Source organism: Aulonocara sp. 'chitande type north' Nkhata Bay, linkage group LG4, assembly GCF_057382095.1.
Source record: "Aulonocara sp. 'chitande type north' Nkhata Bay isolate Kocher_YH1m ecotype deep benthic linkage group LG4, A_spYH_male_GT1.1, whole genome shotgun sequence".
Classification (NCBI taxonomy): Eukaryota; Metazoa; Chordata; class Actinopteri; order Cichliformes; family Cichlidae; genus Aulonocara; species Aulonocara sp. 'chitande type north' Nkhata Bay.
Window position 1 is genome coordinate 1,179,816 of NC_141347.1, and position 18,159 is coordinate 1,197,974.

The 18,159-nt window shown below is 39.6% G+C and overlaps 1 protein-coding gene across 1 annotated transcript; it reads right to left on the bottom strand.

Annotated features, from left to right (window-relative positions):
- Positions 1-280: 280 nt before the first annotated feature.
- Positions 281-18,090, bottom strand: rab11fip4a (RAB11 family interacting protein 4 (class II) a). Its single transcript, XM_086287860.1, has 15 exons — positions 17,719-18,090; positions 12,094-12,181; positions 11,553-11,641; positions 8,773-8,918; positions 8,502-8,663; positions 7,653-7,787; positions 6,734-6,769; positions 6,380-6,488; positions 5,943-6,046; positions 5,558-5,698; positions 4,790-4,871; positions 4,422-4,559; positions 4,146-4,292; positions 2,224-2,367; positions 281-2,143 (listed from the first exon to the last, which is right to left on the bottom strand). Exons 1-15 carry the CDS (start codon positions 17,869-17,871, stop codon positions 2,027-2,029), a joined length of 1,791 nt encoding a protein of 596 aa, XP_086143986.1. The 5' UTR covers positions 17,872-18,090; the 3' UTR covers positions 281-2,026.
- Positions 18,091-18,159: the final 69 nt, after the last annotated feature.

Here is an 18,159-nt window from a genome sequence, read left to right on the forward strand (position 1 = left end):
ACATGTGACCAGTTCCTGTATGTAAAAATGAGTGCTAAAAAGAAAAAGAATACCCAAAAGGAATCAAATTTCAACGCTGTAACGTGGGGACAAACCCCCAGTTAATAATTCACATGACTTCATTAAATATATTAAAGTGACTGTATGTATGTCCCAACTGAGGTTGGACAGAATTCCTATCATTCTGTGTACAACATGACATCACACCTGCATTAACATATTTGTTACTTTGTACCCAGTAACAAGACAAGAAGACTACGAATAAGCAACCAGGACCAACTTTGTGGTGCTAAGCGAATGGATTTTATTTACACATCTAGTCACCCATTGCTCCATGTGTGGTACAAAAATAAAAGAAATCAATGTGAACATGTGAATTTTGACAGAACAAGAATGTTTACACCCTATTTTAAAATCATTGTTCCAGGTATATAAACTTTGCCTACGAAACAAGTGTGTTACTATATCACGTGCTATGTGCTTTCATAGTTGGGCTACAGTGCAGAACCTGATTTTAAAGGTGCCCCACAGAGTTTTCTTGTAATCTATATTCAATGCAAAGAACATCATTAGTTCACACTGTTAAAATCCTCGAGCTTCACCACATGTGTCACATGTATTCATTTCCTTGCAAAGCTAAATACAATTTCCTGAACCTGAATATTTTCATATTTGGTGAGAAAATTTGGAATAAGCTCAGATCAGAACAGCACGACACGATCTGGACTTGCAGTTTTTATGATGTGCGCACATTTCTACACATTTATTAATAAATGCATGTTACAGTTCTGGATTCATAGATACACATGCTAATTTGGCTAATATACAAGTACATGTAAGCCATCCAGCTCTGCAGTATGATGCTCTTCATCTACTAGATTATTTGTGGAAAACAAATGATTTGGCACATAATTCTGTTCATTGGCACCTTTAAATATCTCTATAGTGAAAAGTCTTCAGAAAGCAAAGGCTTCATGTAGTTAGTGACATTAACATTTGGAACTACTACTGAAAACCGATATAAAAGCATATGGTTCAATGTAAACATTCGGCTGTGTTCAAACAGCTAAATTAAAGGGTTAGAAACGCAATCAAATGATCACAAGAACTGAAAAGTTGAGTGTCACCAGAAAGGCTTACATCAGTGTTCATGTACTGTGTAGCTATCTACAATCTCTACAGAACAACTCGTTTCTGATTTTACTACAGAAACGGTTCACCTTCCCATTTTATTTGCTTCACTTCTTAAATCTGTTTTCCACTTGGTGCCTGTGAGTCAAAGACAGTTGTCCAAATTACATAACATACAGGAAAGATGCTTTTCTTTTATGTACTTTCAAACATACAGTGATAAACATCGGTGGATAAGATTAAAATGGCAAAGTTGCTCTACAGTGATTCCTTATAAAGAGGAGTTTACTTCGGGTGGATGTGGAGACCAGCTGCTGTGGTAATGTACATACATTTGTGTGCAAGTGTCAAACATTCAGAATGTTAGCTGCAATGTAAAGTTGTAATCCTTAACTTTTTAGTGACATCAGATTCTGATTGTACCCAAACCAAAAACTGCCCATTTATTGCATTATCAGTAATTTGTGGTAACATCCACACATTAAAATGTGTTACCAGATTCAAAGTGGTCACACATTAAAGGGATTAAATATCCAGGGTTAGTGTCACCTTCCAAGTAAAAGCAATGATACCCAAAGAGTTGATGCTGAAATGCAGGAAAGCTTTAATGTGAACTGTTTGCTGCAGTTCAGCAGGAAAAAATATTTATGTCCACCAACAGAACATTTCCTGCATTTTGTACTGCAGCTTAAGATTTACATCTCACAGGGGGGACCAAACGTGCACAATATCTGTGAAAAAAAACATCACTGAGTGAACAATGCGAATGTGTTTGTCTGTAGCGTAAGCAGCTCCATCAGCTTCAGCCAGGACAGGAATGTTATGGATTACAACTTTACGGACTAAAGGTAACGGTAGATCAGCACAGCTTCACTAATACAAATGTGCATTGTGTTTAATTCTTGATCTCCAGGATGGAAGGATTGTGGTCGAGAATGGCCAAAATGATTTTGTCCATGTACTGCCTCAGACGCAGGTTGATCTCCTCCTGCTCCTTCAAAGCATCCACAAGCTGAGCGAGAAGAGGAATGCATTACAAGCGCAGTTATATCAAGAATAACCATTTCATCCAACCAACAGTAACAGACCAACCTCATCTCTGGAAGCGTTGTCAATCTCAGCTGCCAGGCACTGGGCCTTGGTTTGACAGGAGAACAGGTTCTTGGCCTCGTACAAGCTCAGACTGAGAATCTGAGCGTTCAGGTCGTCGTTTTGATCGCGCAGCTTGTGGTTCTCCTACAGACACAAAGGACCCGGTCCTGACTCGATGTGTGTGTGAATTTGAGAAAGCAGTGAGCTTGAAAAATCTCACAAATATAACCGAGCCATATCCATTACATGTGATTAGGATTGCCTGCCTTTGACTGTGGGTGTATGTCTCACTCTCCCTCCAAACATCACATACACTTGGGTTTCTCTTCAATTTTTCTGAGTTGAAAGGAAGATTTTTACTTCATGAAAATATTGTTTTAATGATTTAATCAAGTATGAAACCACCGCTGGCCAATGCCAGTTTGGCAAAACTGGGTATTAACAGGGAAATGCAGGGTAGCCCAAATGAATGGTCATTACCAGTGATGGGAATAATGGCGTTAAAAGTAACGGTGTTACTTTTTTCAGTAACTATTTTTCAACACAGACTGTTGAAGCTGTCTTCAGCTTACTGGGAGATATGGGGGGGGGGAACAATCGCACAGGTACTGCTGATTGGCTGAGAAAGAATAGAGCAGTCATGGTTAAACCAATCACATGACCAATTTAAGATGACATAGCAAATCCCAGTTAGTGTGTAGTGTAGTGGATAGTTTTGCTGTGTGTGTCAGAACAATGAGTTGCTGCCATAAAGCCACCAAAGGCAGATAACAGTATAAACGCTGTCTCCAGGTAGAAAACAGGACGAGTGATACACCTGTTGTCAGGCCTGCAGGTATCAGGCCTGTGATGTTCTCCTTTATCTCATGGTGGACAGAAATTATTTTTGCACAAATAGTTTGTGTGGCATCTAGATTGATGTAGAACACCTGATTGTTCTGTAAATAGTTTGAAATGGTTAATTTTTTTTTTAGGTAAATAGCTGCATACAACTTTGTGGTTTGCAAAACTTGTGCATAGATTTGTAAAGTTTACAATGTATATTTGCATTTCAAATTATGAAAATGATTCATTTGTGGTTGCTACAGTAAAAAATGCAACTTTTTTTCTACTCTGTTTTTTGTCTGATTTCGGATCAATTGTGCTAATGCAGTATTTCAAAATGAAAAAACAAACAAACTGTAAATTCAGACATGTGAGGTTGTGCTGAAAAGAACGATACCAAACAAGGCGAGGTAAACACTTTTTAAAGCGGTAAAATCAAAAGTAGTCAAAAACAGCCACCCCAGAGGGTTAACCATAACGCAATAGTTACTTTTCCTAGTAATTAGTTACTTTTATAATATTGTAACTAAGTTACTAGTTACTTCTTCAAAAAAGTAACTACAACTAATTACTTTTTCAAAGTAACTTGCCCAACACTGGAGATTACCCTGTGACTGTTGGGAAGAGAAAAACAGACAAGGACACAACAGAGAGCATTTCTGACCTGACAAAGCGCCTTTGGGCTTGCTGTGGACTTTACAACTAAAGACTAATATTTGGCTTCTCTGCAGCTCAACATAAACATAAAAGTTTGAAACCGAAATTGATGTGAGAGCAGTTACGAAATGGAGCGCACGTTACAGGTGGTCAGAATGGGACTTTTACACAGCAAAGTAAAGTTAGCAGGACTGAGCGATCCATCAGTGTATCAACACAGGTTTGGGAGTTCTACTTCAGTATGCTACTTCCCAATACACATTAACGGGGCTCAAGCAGCTCCTTGTTTGGATATATGCATGTTTCAAGAATTTATTTTTTGTGTGGATTAAATAGAAATAAATGAAATGACACAAATCTGACCATTGTGGAATTAAAAGTAGAAGAGAAAGTCTTTTCTGCAATGAGGAAGAACAAGGATGAGTGTGTTCTGTGTGGACCTGTTTCAGTCTCTTCACTTCATGTTCCATTTCCATCTCCCTGGTTTTGGCGTTAAACTCAGACAGCCCCTTGCCTTTCCCAGGATGTTCCATCTCCAGTTTAAACAACTGCAGATACTCGAGCTCCCGACGGAGATCATCAATCAGCTGCAGACAAAACAGTCGGTCAAACAACTCTAACATGTTCCACATTAACCTTTTCTTATCTTACCTGGTGACTACAGTGGGAAATGAAGTTATTTTCATAGAAATGATTGCCTGGGAGGAGTGTCTCACCTCCTGCATGGACTCTTTTTCCTTCTGAAACTCGTGGCGGTTTTGCCAGAGCTTGTCCATTATCTTCCTGTACAGGTCCATCTCATCTTTCAGCCTCAAACTAGTGTCCTCCAGTTTGTCTGTCACCCTCTGCTTCTCCTGCAAAATACACAAGTCAGGAAACAGTGGCTGAGAAAAAGAAACACTCATGTTTTTATGATATATGTAGGAAAATTCGCAACATTTGAGATATGGAAACCTAGCAGCAACCAAGATGAGTACAGACAAACTAAAAGAAAAAAGCTTGTCAAGGTGAAACTACTCATGAAGTTTATATAAAATAATAAAAGGATTACATCATGATGACACAGGAAGATACTTCAGCATACCTGATCCATTTTTTCAGTCTGAGACTTGAGTCTGCACACATTCAACTTCATCTCTGTATTCTCTTCTTCTAACTGCTGTAACCTTAGGGTGAACAAACGCAAACAGCTTTAGTTTGGTATCACAGGTACCCCAGTGAACTTTAACCTCCTAAGACCTGAACTCTTTCATGGCATGCATTTTCAATTTCTCTTTGCTATTTGGGCTGATTGAGACCTGATGAATATAAAAAGAATTACCTGTTTTGTATTGTTTTTTACCAGATTTTTGTTTCTGAGAAAAATGAGATCCAAAAATGAGGACATTTGTTTTAAATGTTGATAGAAGTGGCAGTATAATGTCCCTGTAAGCGGATATTAGGCCCTTGTAGAGCACAAGGGCTCTACAAGGGCCTGACAACCCAAAATGTGATGTCCACATATATGGACGCCAGGCCCTAGGAGGTTAAAAGACATGAGTAAGGCTTGGTGTTTTTAAAGTGCCAGAACGCTGACCGTCTTTGATCAGCACAGCAGCTTGTAAATTTGCGCTGCACATTTCCTTATTTCCTGTCTTAATAGCAGGCAACGGCAGGGTAACAAGGCTAACAGCAGTTTCATTTCATGAGACCTACAGCCAATCAGTGTCTGTGGTAGTTTATGGTTACAGAATGCCTGCCTTAACAGCAGATGTGTAGTTGATCTTGTATCAGAGCCAAATCTAGCACCAGCCTGTTTAGGAGTTGGATTATGGGGGAAACTTCCCTTCAGGTAAATTGCTGGTTAGTTTACCTGTTACAGAGCAGCTCTATCTCTGTGTTTCTATCTCTCTCCATCTTGGTGTAAGCCTCCCGGTGTTTCTTCACCTCTTCTTTGAGACTCTCTGCAGACTTTGTCTCTGCATCCTTCACCTGCTCCTCTAGCTCATGAACCCTTGGAAGCAAAAACACAGAGGTCATTCAGACTGGTACAGACTAGTCAGCTAGAACCAAAATGCTGCACAGGTTTATATAAGATCTATGGACTAATTCACATCACATATATCTCATATCTGCACCACTTGTAAAGAATGATCAAACAGGTGCAATTAATGTTATTTGTATGAAAATAAACACCACGCCTTTTTGTACAGGAACCAAACCCAGCCAAAGCACCCACTCAGCTCAAGTATTCTTACCTGTGCACAAGGTGGGTGTTGTCATGCTTGAGTTTAGACTTGAGGTCATTGTTGGCCAGACTGTCACTTTCCAGTTCGGTCACCTTTTTCTCCAGGTAGCTGACCTGAGTGACACATCACACAGGTAAGGCCTAAAGGTTAAAGAGCATCTTCTTCATTTGCATACAGACATTCCCAGTATGCCTCTACACAGCTCGTTGTTAACAGGAGATTAATCGCCCGTTTTAAATTGATCCATCCTCCTACACACTAACACTATTTTCCCCACCTCACAGACTTCAATTTATTTCAGCATTGTTTTTATTTTTCATTAGCTAAAACGAGGCTGCTGCTTCACCAGTTAGACTCTTAGTTTGTGACAGTAGTCCTTGTTCTGCTCTGGAGATGTGCTATGAGCTAGAGGATCATCCAGCAGGTGAAGATTATTATGTGTTTACTTTCTCTGTGATGTCAAGGTCACAGGAGTCGATACTGTCTGTGAACAGATCCTCTGTGCTGCTGCCCTGACTGGACCCAAACACGCTGTGATTGGCCTGGAACAGCTGACTGCAGGGAGAGAGAAAACACCCGAGAAACAGGAGACATCATATTTACACTGCATAAACATGTAAATCCCGTATATGCTTTGCATTAGTGTCTACTACCACCATGTTCTTCAGTGGCTGCATTTTTTATATTGTAACGAGAAAGATGCCAAAACTAAGCAACAGTTTATGATATCTACAGTGCACAGATGATTTAGAGCAGCAAGAATTTAAAAAGGCGCTTTGTAAGAACGTCAGGTCACTCACCGTCCAAATGCCGTGCTGGAAATCTTCCTGTTAGGACTGAAAAAACAGGAGAGGAACCGAGTCACACATACTGACAGTAACACAGGCTTCAACTATCCATTTTAATAATCCAAAAGCCTTTGCTACAACTCTATTTGCTGGTAGTAAAATTAGTGCAATGACACCTCTGCTTTCATTCACACAGTGGTTTCAAACAATGTTCTTCTGTGGTTGCCATACGATACAGTTTTAACCACAGTCAGTGTTCTTGTTTCAGCTGTATTGCTGTTCGCACACAAGACAAAAACTCACAACCAGTCATCCCGCCACATTGGGATACAGTTGCTATAGCAACAACTCGAGCTCACCCTTTGATGTGGATGCAGCATCTGATGCCAAGAATGAATAAGAGGGGATTTAGCTGGATGGCTAAGACAGCTAATCCAAGCTTTGTGACATTAGGGCGATGCTGAGGCAGCAAGAGTCATTACCATTACCAATAGCTCCAAAAAAATAGATAACTGTACGAATGTGCTATACTGACTGGTAAATTAAAGCTTGATCTTTTAGGCTAAGCTCTCTCCTCCCTGCCTGCATTAGCACTGATGCTACACCATCAGTCTTACGAACAAGACTGCAGCGTACTTGAAACATCTCTATCTAATCCCAGAGGGTCGAATCCACCGTTTTCTCACTGAAAATGAATGCCTCATACTCGGAAGTGCTTCCCTGTCTTGAAAGGGTAATCAGGTGTTCCACGGTTAGCATGGTAGCCACGTTGGTCCTCTTGGACCCGGGGCTCAAGGCTGAGTAGTGTGATACCCCAATGATGAACACACACCATTTTTTCTTTTTTAAAAATCTGAAATTCATTCAGTCTTAGGATGAAGACAGTTCCAGGTCACTCCCAGAAATGAACATCAGTGAATGTGTGCTCCACCTGTTGGCCTTGAGGTTTCTCAGTCGAGCCTCCAAGTCATTGAGTAGATTCACTTTCTTGCAGCACTGCGAACAGTAGATGTCCAGCAGCTCACTGTTATACAGCTGCCGCATCTTTTGAGGGGTGTGGCCAGCACTGGAATTATAAAGAATGAATTGATTAATGTCCACATATATAATCAAATATAAATAAGCATGTCTGAAAAAGTGAAAGTCAGCTTCTTGCTGTTAGCTATAGATATTTGCAATGTCTGCAGAGCACATTGGCATGCGTCAATGAAATGTCTTCCAGTCTCTACTTCATAGGTGTCAAACTGTGGCCCGCGGGCCAAATTTGGTCCGCAGCCTAATTACATTTGGCCCGTGAAGCCATACCAAAAATACTATCAGAGCTGGCCTACTGGTATTATACAGCTAATATATATATTGTTTAGTATTAAGCTTTGCTTGTTCCATATTCAGTTTTTCAGCAAAACGTGTTTGAGTCCATAAGAAAAGATTCATTCTTAAATCTGGAGGAATAAATATATTTCAATAAATATTAACGTTAGCCCGCGACTTTGTTCCAGTTTTGAACTTTGGCCCACTGTGTATTTGAGTTTGACACCCCTGCTCTACTTTTTCAAGCCATGGTTCAGAAAACTTGCAGTACTGTCTAAAACAATGCACTGCATTCAAATCAAACAGGCCCATTGTTAACAGCCCTGTGCTTTTCTCTTTAGGACAAGCAAACAGCCAAAAAGTCTGATTTGTCTTTTTCTGCATGAAAACTGGGTCTTAAGATATGTTTGTATGTAATTCTGCGTGTGCATACGATTAAGGGAGTGCTTCCTTCTCATCAGACACCAACCTGGAGGGAAGCGAGGATCCAAGATCTGAGAAACCATTTGTTCGTGTTTCTTCTTCAGGGCAAGGGCTGCTGGGAGTAAAATCTACATCTTCCCCTTCACCGTAGTCTTCAAACTGCTCCTCTCTAGAGATGACGGGCGCAGACGCTGAGCCAATCAGGCGGCTAGGGTTGCATTCCAAAACAAAACAATTAAAGGGGAAAAAAACAAACCCACAATCAAAAGAAATTCTAAGTCTTCCTAAAGTCCCAACTCAGACTGGTTATGACTGACCTGCGTTGCCGTGTTGGGTGAAGCGAGTCAGAGCTGTTGCCATTTTCAGTGCTGCTGTCCATGTCGCACTCGCCATCAGCACACGTGCTTTCCTGGTAGGACCGTGTACACATGATAATTGGAGGACCAAGCTTTGCCTCACCATTCTGAACATACAAGAAAAATTATGTGAATTAGGATTAAAAATCGAACTTTACAGGACTTCAGAAATAGAAGTAACAGTCACATTAGACACTTCAACACAAGGCATCGCTTCAACAGGACAAATTGAATTATAAGTTAACTTTACATTTTTTTTTCAATTTCAAAGCAGAAACCCTTGAGTTCAAAATCACATCATCACACAGAGATGTTTACTAAAATCACATGTAAACAGTTATTCAAAGAACAGCTAAAATCATGCATGAGATACAAGTCCGATACAGTGCCTAGTCACTGATTACACTGAACAACGGATCATCAGCATCTTAATATATAGTTCTTAGAAATATACATTTCAAATAAAAAATGCGAAGATTATAATCTTGCTTACAAGGAAACTGTCATGAACCACTGTGTGTAAAAACACAAAAGGTGAAGAGGGGCGATGAAAACAGCTGGGGAACAAAACACAGCTGAGAATAATCAGGTAATAAGAGAGGCAGGAAAACTGAACCTTTCAAAGTAAAGGCAGGAAGTAGCTAAAGGAAGAAAACAGGCCAAAATACACACACAATAAAGTAACGAAAGGGAAAGACAACTAGATATAAGACACGAGGAGCCAAAATAAGCTCAGGGTCACCAGTAACTAAAAATTAAGGCAAAAATGACAAGACTTAAATTACAAAGGAATTAACAGCAACAACACAAACAGAAAACTAAATACTATCAATAAAAGAAACCTAATACAAAGATGACCTCAAACTAGAAAGAATCCCACTGCATTTAGACGAATCCAGCAATAAGATCCAGGAATGTCAGCCTACATTTATTAAAAGGCTATTTAGAGAAATCAGTCTTGCCTTCCTGTGCTTATTTTAGCAGATTTAATCAAACAATGAAGTTTTAAAGGTTAAACCACAGTTTAAATAGAAATTTAAAAATGTTTCTGCTTGTAATCTACTGTTGTTTCAATACCCCATCACATACTAACTGTATGAGACGTACAAACTCAAAGAATTTCAGATGTTTAAGTTTGATCTCAAGATATTTAAGATGACTTTAATTGTCCAAACATTGGATATTACTAACAATATCCAATGTTTGGACCTTTGTGATTAGCATTAAGGTTAGCTTTAGGTGTGAGCCAAACATTTTCCCCAGAAATCACTAAAGCAAAGAGGGGAGTTTAAATCAGCGACACAAAGCGACGGCTTTAAGAGAGAAACAGCAGTACAGCTGGTATTCTGACCTGCTCTCATGATTTGAACAGAATATGATGAAGTTGTATTTGAGGTAGTGTCTTGGGCTGATTTATCATGTGGGAGTTAGCGTGCCCCAGATAGTATATTATTAATAAATCATGCTGCTGTCTGGCTTAACCCCACTGTAGTACCATGACAAGGTCACACCCAAGCGCTCTTTCACACACACAAAGTCAAGTTTCTCATCATTACCAGTAAAAGCAGTGGCTCCATACTCTGTTCTTACTTAGGATTCTGCTGGATTGTGGATGTTCACATATAAAGACACAAGACAGACATAATATGGCATTTGAGGGACTGCTACCCACCTTTCACTCATTAATTAAACACATCTTTGTCTGTGATGAAGGGGTGTGGGAGCATATGTATATATATTTATATATATACACACACAAAATAACATAATATATCCCAATTCATCCACACACAGAAACGCCACATAAAATGAAAAACAACTTTAAGCTTTGTGCCAGTCTGTGTGCTTTTCCTTTATTGGACTAATCTTCTCTTTCAAAAAGTTAGAAATCAGTTAGTCTGACACATTCGTGCAACTTACCAAATAAGTGTGGACACCATCTCACTCATCTCCAATACAAAGTCACAAATCACACTAATGAGTGTGTACGTGTGAATGCATCTGCTGTGGTGGAGCTAAAAACAAAAATCTACTGTATTCCCAATGCCTGAAGGCTCAGTGTCCTCAGAGCTTAGACACAAATAAATACGACTGCAGCTCCAGCAGTAATGTAGAAAGCACAGCGAAGCTTTAGCTGGGACAAAACCACACCTCGGCTCTCTCGCTCTCTCTCGCTCTCCGTCTCGCTCTTGTCTCGCTCATCCTCTTGTTGCTAAGCAACGATCCAGTTAGGCTAATCTCTATGAGGGACATAATCAGCCACGCACAGCAACATACATTTCACACAGTAAATTTATGATACAAAAATAATTGAGATATATTTAAGGTAGTACACATGCTAGGAACCAGCAGCATCTTCAGAGCTGTATGGAAGCCCAGCAGTACAGGTTTATATAAAAAAAATTGTTTCTGAAAAGTCAGTCACTATATCATATTTTTGACACTTAAACTCTGGTGTTTAGGTAAGAAATCAGTGCCTCGTGATTTTCATTTATTATGAATATAAATCTAAACCTTGAGAAACACTGTTCTAAATGAACAGTTATCGATGATCTTAGCTTCACTGCTGAATTATTGCTGTTTCACTCCATGTAAACAATGTCCACTTTCACTCTGACATCTGAGTTTACAAAAACTTTAAAAAGTGTCTTTAAAATAATTTGCAGTATTAACGGAGACGTTTCAGGGTGTGTTTTCACATCATGCCACAGAATTATGTGCACCATTGAAGATCCAATCACCTGGTATATATAGCCATTGTCTGTGACAGATGGCTGGCTGGAGGCATGGCTGCGAGGACCCACGGTCATCTTCATTATTTCTTCACAACCTAGGAGGACAAGTGTGGGGAGGAAAGTAAATAATAAGAGGGGAAATAACATAAGCAGATGTTTCCTCTGTAATAAAACCAGTAAGAATATTTGTTGTAATTTGAGCTACGTGAATAAAGTGGTATCATCTTCAATGTTTACATGTTTCATTTTATAATATCCAAACTCTTTTTGTCATTTTCAAGGTAAAATGGGCCATGTAGCATTAGAAGAAGAGTATGGAGCAGATTGTTTCCATTCTGACAGTTACATGAAAGTGCTGACAACACTATGATGTCTGTATAAACAACACAAGTGTGAGGTCAGCAGATGTTTGTCTTAGCTTAGCAAGAAAACTAAATAGTAGAAAACAGTTTACCGAGCTTTAACTAAATGTGACAAGGTTACAAAGTTACAAAGCTCACACATCTTCTCATGACAGAGAGCAGGACAATCAAAGTCCATGTCTCACCTTTGATAGCAAACACTCCGTGGCAAAAGTCTTTGAAGTTGATTTTCCCATGAGCGTTAGGATCCAGGTACCTTGTCAACTTCTTCACCTGCAAGACACAAAAGTAAAGTCAGCCTTTTCTAAAGGAAACCCGCTTTAATAAAAACACAGAAGGTAACTCGTACCCTTGTTAACTGACATCAGCAAAAATCTTAAAGGTGTGCATAGAAAAATATTAGACGATTCACACAAGTACATCAACCACGTTTTACTGTTAGAGGCGTCTGAAGAGACACCAGGGTCCAGGTTCACAAAGACTGCCTGTAACTACGGATTACATAAACCAAACAGCCGACTTCACAAAGAACTCCAGATTTATCCTACTTTTCTGGAAAAAGTGGCAGACTGAATAAAAAGTATCGAGTCCCTGTTTTCCCCTCCAGAAGATGCCAGCCACGGTAAAGTAGGAAACATCCTATTGCATAAAATTAATAATAAACTGCACAGCTATTACTGATGTCCTTAGATTAGGGCTGTTTTTTTTTTGTTTTTTTTTTATCTTCATACATCAAAATGGAACTTAAAACACTTTTTTTCTATTTATTTGTATCTACATTACTGAAAAAAATAAAAAATATAAAAATTTTATGAAAATAATTGAAAATCTATGTTGTAAAGGAAAAATTTCCTGGAAAAAAGAAATTATCTGGGATGTTTATCCTCATATGCAACAATGAGTACTCTGACAGTACTACTACTACTACCCTGATATAGACTGTCAGATGTCAGAGTGGCCCCTTGGAGGCTCAAATGGAGTGAGACAACTCTGACAACTAAAATCTAAAATGTGACAAATTTGTAGTTTTATTTGTAAAAGTAAAGAAGCTTTTAGGATCGCTGTTCTGTTGACACAAAGATGAAATAAGTCAAAAGAGGATTATAGCTCCGGGTCTGGAAAGTGGTGGAACTACTCTGTGACACAGGCTTTGATCTTGCTCTCAGCTTTCTCAGTGAGGATAAAAAAGATGAAAATAACCAGTTAAGAGCTGAGGGTATACTGTGGGACAAGTTGTGTTATGTCAGCATCTATAGAAGCACAAACGGACACGTCCTGGAGTTCAGTGTCACGTTATCACAGAGGATTAAATGTAAACGTCAGCAGCTGTCTACCTGGTTTGACTTCAAAAACCTGAAGACTCTTTAATGTCACACGAGCAGAAACCAGACACTACAAACCTCTTACAGCATTAGAATTCACGAGAGGCTCTCTTGGGTCCTCATTTTCAACTTTAATCCAAAAGACAAAAAAGGTCCATCCAATGCCAACAAAACTCAATGCATGTATATAATAAAACCATGACAACAGTATTTTGTACAAAACCAGAAAGTAGCGCCACTGTGGATCTGACACTCACAGGACGGTTAGACAGGAGAGAGCTTCAGGAACAAATACTCAAAACAGAAATACAGACTGCAGCCAACAGAGCACACTAGAAATGCAGCCCACTAACTTACTTTGGCATCTTTAAATTATGGTTAAAACTCTTTTTTTTTTCTTTTTTTTAAATTAGGTGTTTTTTCTATGTAGCATCAGAAAAATGTGAGGAAAGTTAGATCGAGACCACAAACCTGACACAATTATCAATAATTTAATTTTACCTCAGGGTAACGAGACTGCTGCAAGCTCAAACTAATAACAAGAACAAAGGAAGACAACGAGAGGCTACTGGGGAACCAAGTCCACACAAATATAGCACCTCATTGTACTTATACAGGTACCTCGATCTGTCACTAGGTACAGAGGGGCGCTGCTACTAGGGGCGCTTTTAGCTTCGCTTCCTGTACCTTACAAAGATAAGTTTTCATTCGTGTACCTTCATACAGTACTACAGGGTACATTAAAATAGTGCAAACGTGCAAAATATAAAAAAGTAAGAGAGATGAAAATGGAAATATACAGCTCAGAGTGCTGAAACATTTCATATCATGTTTTTACAAAGACTATAAAATGTAGTATTGTATTCAATGGCTAAAGAAAAGTACAAGAAGCTAATAAACTAAAAGGATTCATATTACGTTTATGGATGCTGCTTTTAATTTCCCCAAATAAAAGCTCTGAGTGGAGTGCTCTTTGCCAGCCAGCTCTCATATCTCAGATTTTGTGTTTCACAAACATTTAACAACACAGTACATCAGCGGTAGACCTTTCCAATTGGTCTGAAAATAGTTTTTACCATACAGTGAGAAGATAATTCTGCCAAAGGGGAAAACAACAATGATTCAGTGTCAGGCTTTCAGCCAGGAAACGTATTAGACCCAGCGACTGCGACAAGAGGGATTCTGTGCTAATAAATGTCGCACTTGTTTCACATAGTGGTGTCCATCTACTTAACATGAAATGTGCAACGCTTCAGAGAACAGTGAGAGGAGGGAAGAAAGTAACGTCTAAATATAGAATAGAGAGCTCACCAGATCCCAGTTGGCCGTGTCCACATTAAAGTGATGAATAGTTTAGTCTGCCATGTTGAGTGGACATAGATGAAAAGATATCAGGTGTTTTCGTATGTATAAAAAGAAATCAACAGCAATGAAGTATTGGTGGCCTATGTATTAAAATGAGCATGTTTTTCACATATTGCATTGAAAAGAATAAACCAATCGTTTTGGGTCATGCTGAATAAAACATGAAGTTCATTTTGTAAATTCTGATCATTCTAATTGTCAAAAAGAGGATAACTGGAGTATATTCAATTACATATCATTAACCAAAGCATGCATAATCTTACTAAGAGCGATCTCTCACTCATCACGTCTATTTTTCAAAGACCAAAGTGGCGATGACAGAAATGCTCATCTCTGTGCTGTTAGTGTCTCTGGGTGTTACTATAGGTACATTCTCCTTTATATTATCTATGGTCAGAAGCAGATCAATGAAAAAGCTACATTAGTGTTGCATGCACATACACTCACCAGCCACTTAGATACAGCTGTTCAAACTGAACATCAATGCAAATAATCTGATCAGATCGAACGGCAGCAGTTCAATGTGTTTAGACATGTGATAAAGACAGCCTGCTTAAGTCCTAATCGAGTACCACAATGGGAAAGCAATGTGATTTAAGTGATTCCAAACATACAGGGTTGTTTGTGCCAGATGGCCTGAGTCCTGCCAGCTAAGAACAGGAAAGTCTGGATACGGTTCACACAGACTCACCAAAACTGGACAGCAGAAGATCATAAGAATATTGCCTGGTCGAATCGTGACGTTCAGATTGTAGGCTCATAATTTTGTATAAACAACATGAAAGCATGGATCCATCCTGCACTGCCTTCAGGTTGGTATTGGTAGTTTAATAGTGTGGGAATATTTTCTTATGAGACTTTTGGCCCTTTAGTAGCAACTGAGCATAAATCCTACATTGTACCTGAGAGTTGTTGCTGATCATGTGCATTACTTTATGAGCAGCAGAATGCAACACAAGTCACAAATTTCAAACTGGTTTCTTGAACATGACAGGGAGTTTATTGCACTTAAATGGCCTACACCGTCACCAGATATCAGTCCAATAGAGCGTGGGATGGGGTGGAATAGGGGATCTGTAGCAACTGTGTGATATTATCATGTCAACATGGAGTTTCCTGCACCTTGATAATTCTATGCCATGCAGGATTACGGGAGTTCTGAAGGCAAAATGACATCCAACCCAGTAGTAACGAGGTATACCTAATAAAGAGGCATGCAGGTGTATGGTCGAAATGAGCACAATAGGATTTGTTTATTTTAGATGATAAAATATAAAAATGTACATCTTTAGCAGTAAATTTCTACACAAAACATACAGAAATATGTCTTCAAAAATATGATGAAATAATACAGGATGTGTGTATAACCCACGATCCACAGACGCTGCTGGAACAAACAGAAATGCAGAGCTGCTGGTGTTCTCCTGAGTTGTTTTGAGCAGCTGAGCAGATCATTTAATTACTTAATAATCAACCAATCCACTTGCGGAGATCTAGTGAAGCTCCCGTTCCCATGGAGACAAAGCACAGAGATGAGTGGAAGTGCACGAGGGGAGGAGCGACATGAGGAAGTAGCTTCATTTTAGCATGGCTGAGCTATTTTTAGTGATGTGTCCTGGGTTTTCAGCCGCTGTTGCACTTTAAAGCAAACTCCACAGTCACAAGCAGACATCACTCCACCTTTTCAAATATGTAAACTCAATCAGCAAAGGACTGGAAACACTTGCAGACTAAGCCCGCTTAAAGTCATCAGTTATTATTTATATAGCTTTCTTATTTATGTAAACCTGAACAACAACAAGCATATTTCTAAATAAATTGAAGATCTACTCTGTGTGTGTGTGTGTGTGTGTGTGTGTGTGTGTGTGTGTGTGTGTGTGTGTGTGTGTGTATATATATATATAGTTAGGTCCCTGGTTCGGGACTATAGCCCTGCTTGGGGTTATTATCATGGCACACAAAAATCATCATCCAATATGGAAAATTATATAATTCTGCTACAGAAAATATTAAATACTCTTTGATAAAATACTACATCACTTCACATATTTGGGGCTGTAATAAAATGTTACATAGCATCACATTTTTCATTAGCTGCTCCCTGACAGCTCAACGGGTCAGAAGCATGACAAAGATATGGTGCATCTCCAGGATCAACTCTGACCACTGAAGCAAGGCTCATCGATGGTTAATCACGGTAACTATGTGTGGAAATCTACGTGTGGCTCGGCCTTCTGGCATAATCCCCTTAAACACGCTCGTCCCAGGTGTGGACAAACTGTTTAGCTGCAGTGAAGGTTTCAGGGCGACATTTATCACAGTGTTTTAGGAACAACACAAACACGCTGATATCTGATCTTGCACACAGAATGTAAAGCCATTTCACTTTGTATGTTTCTTATCAAGGTTTAAATGACAAATGAAATTCTTCACTCCAGTCTAAACATTCAGACTGGAGAACAAAGCACTGCTCAGGATCCTGCATTTGCCCACTTTCTTCTATTAGTACAGTCAGTATCTAGGATAATATTACAATATTGTACAATACTATGTTTTTAAAATAGCCAAACATGTTTCTTATCCTGACAAAATCAGAGCACCTGTATTAAACAATGTATTTTATGATGCTGCAAAAATCAGATTTCAGAATTGTTTTCCCCCGCACTGACTTTATACAGCCACTGAGACTGATGTATTAGTTAACCCCTATTGGGGAGGGGGGATTACAGAAGACCTTCATCATTGATAAAAGTGTAGCTATAAGCAGTAAAGCTGCATTATTAGGCTTTCTAATTTTACAGAGGCTGTAATGCCCCCATTGTCGTCAGTCTTCAGCTTTCCTAATGTTGTGAGGCTGGAACAGTTTAAGTGAATGGGAAACGCAAGACAAAGCATGTCAGCCACCACCGAGGATGTCAAGTCTCCTGTAGCCTGTCCTATGTCATACCGCAGCAAATAAGCTGCTGGCACCTCTAACACACCTGTGACTGTTAATAAGCAGGACAGGTTGTCTGTTGTTAAAAGCTCCACGTATTACAGATTCACCATATTGGAAACATTATACGAATATGAATGCAGATGTGCTATTTGTCCTTTGTTACCCAGTCCCTTCCAGCCTCTCACCTCGTCTCCTTGACCGAATTGAAGACCGAGGTCCATCAAGTGCTCCACCCGGATGAAGCCGTCAGCATCCTCGTCACAGACGTCGAAAACCTCCTTGAGCCTCCTCAAAAACTGTAGGAGCTGTTCTTGTTCGGGAAAGGCACGTCCTTCCATTATACAGGCTTCGCGCTGCACACACACACAGCTTATATTCTGGTTTTCCTCAATCAAACGGACTGCAAGACACCGACTCCGACGGTCGCCATCACCATCCCAGCCTTCAGCTCCGCCGGACCGACTGGTACCGCTACTGTTATACAAGCAGCACGGCACGCTCAAGAGGCGCGAGGAGTGTCGGAAATACGCGACGACTTACGAGTTCGTCACGAGGCATTACGTCACAGGCCAGTTGCTAATTCATAATCCAGGTGTGCTGTCACTTTCCTCCCGCTTTTGACGACA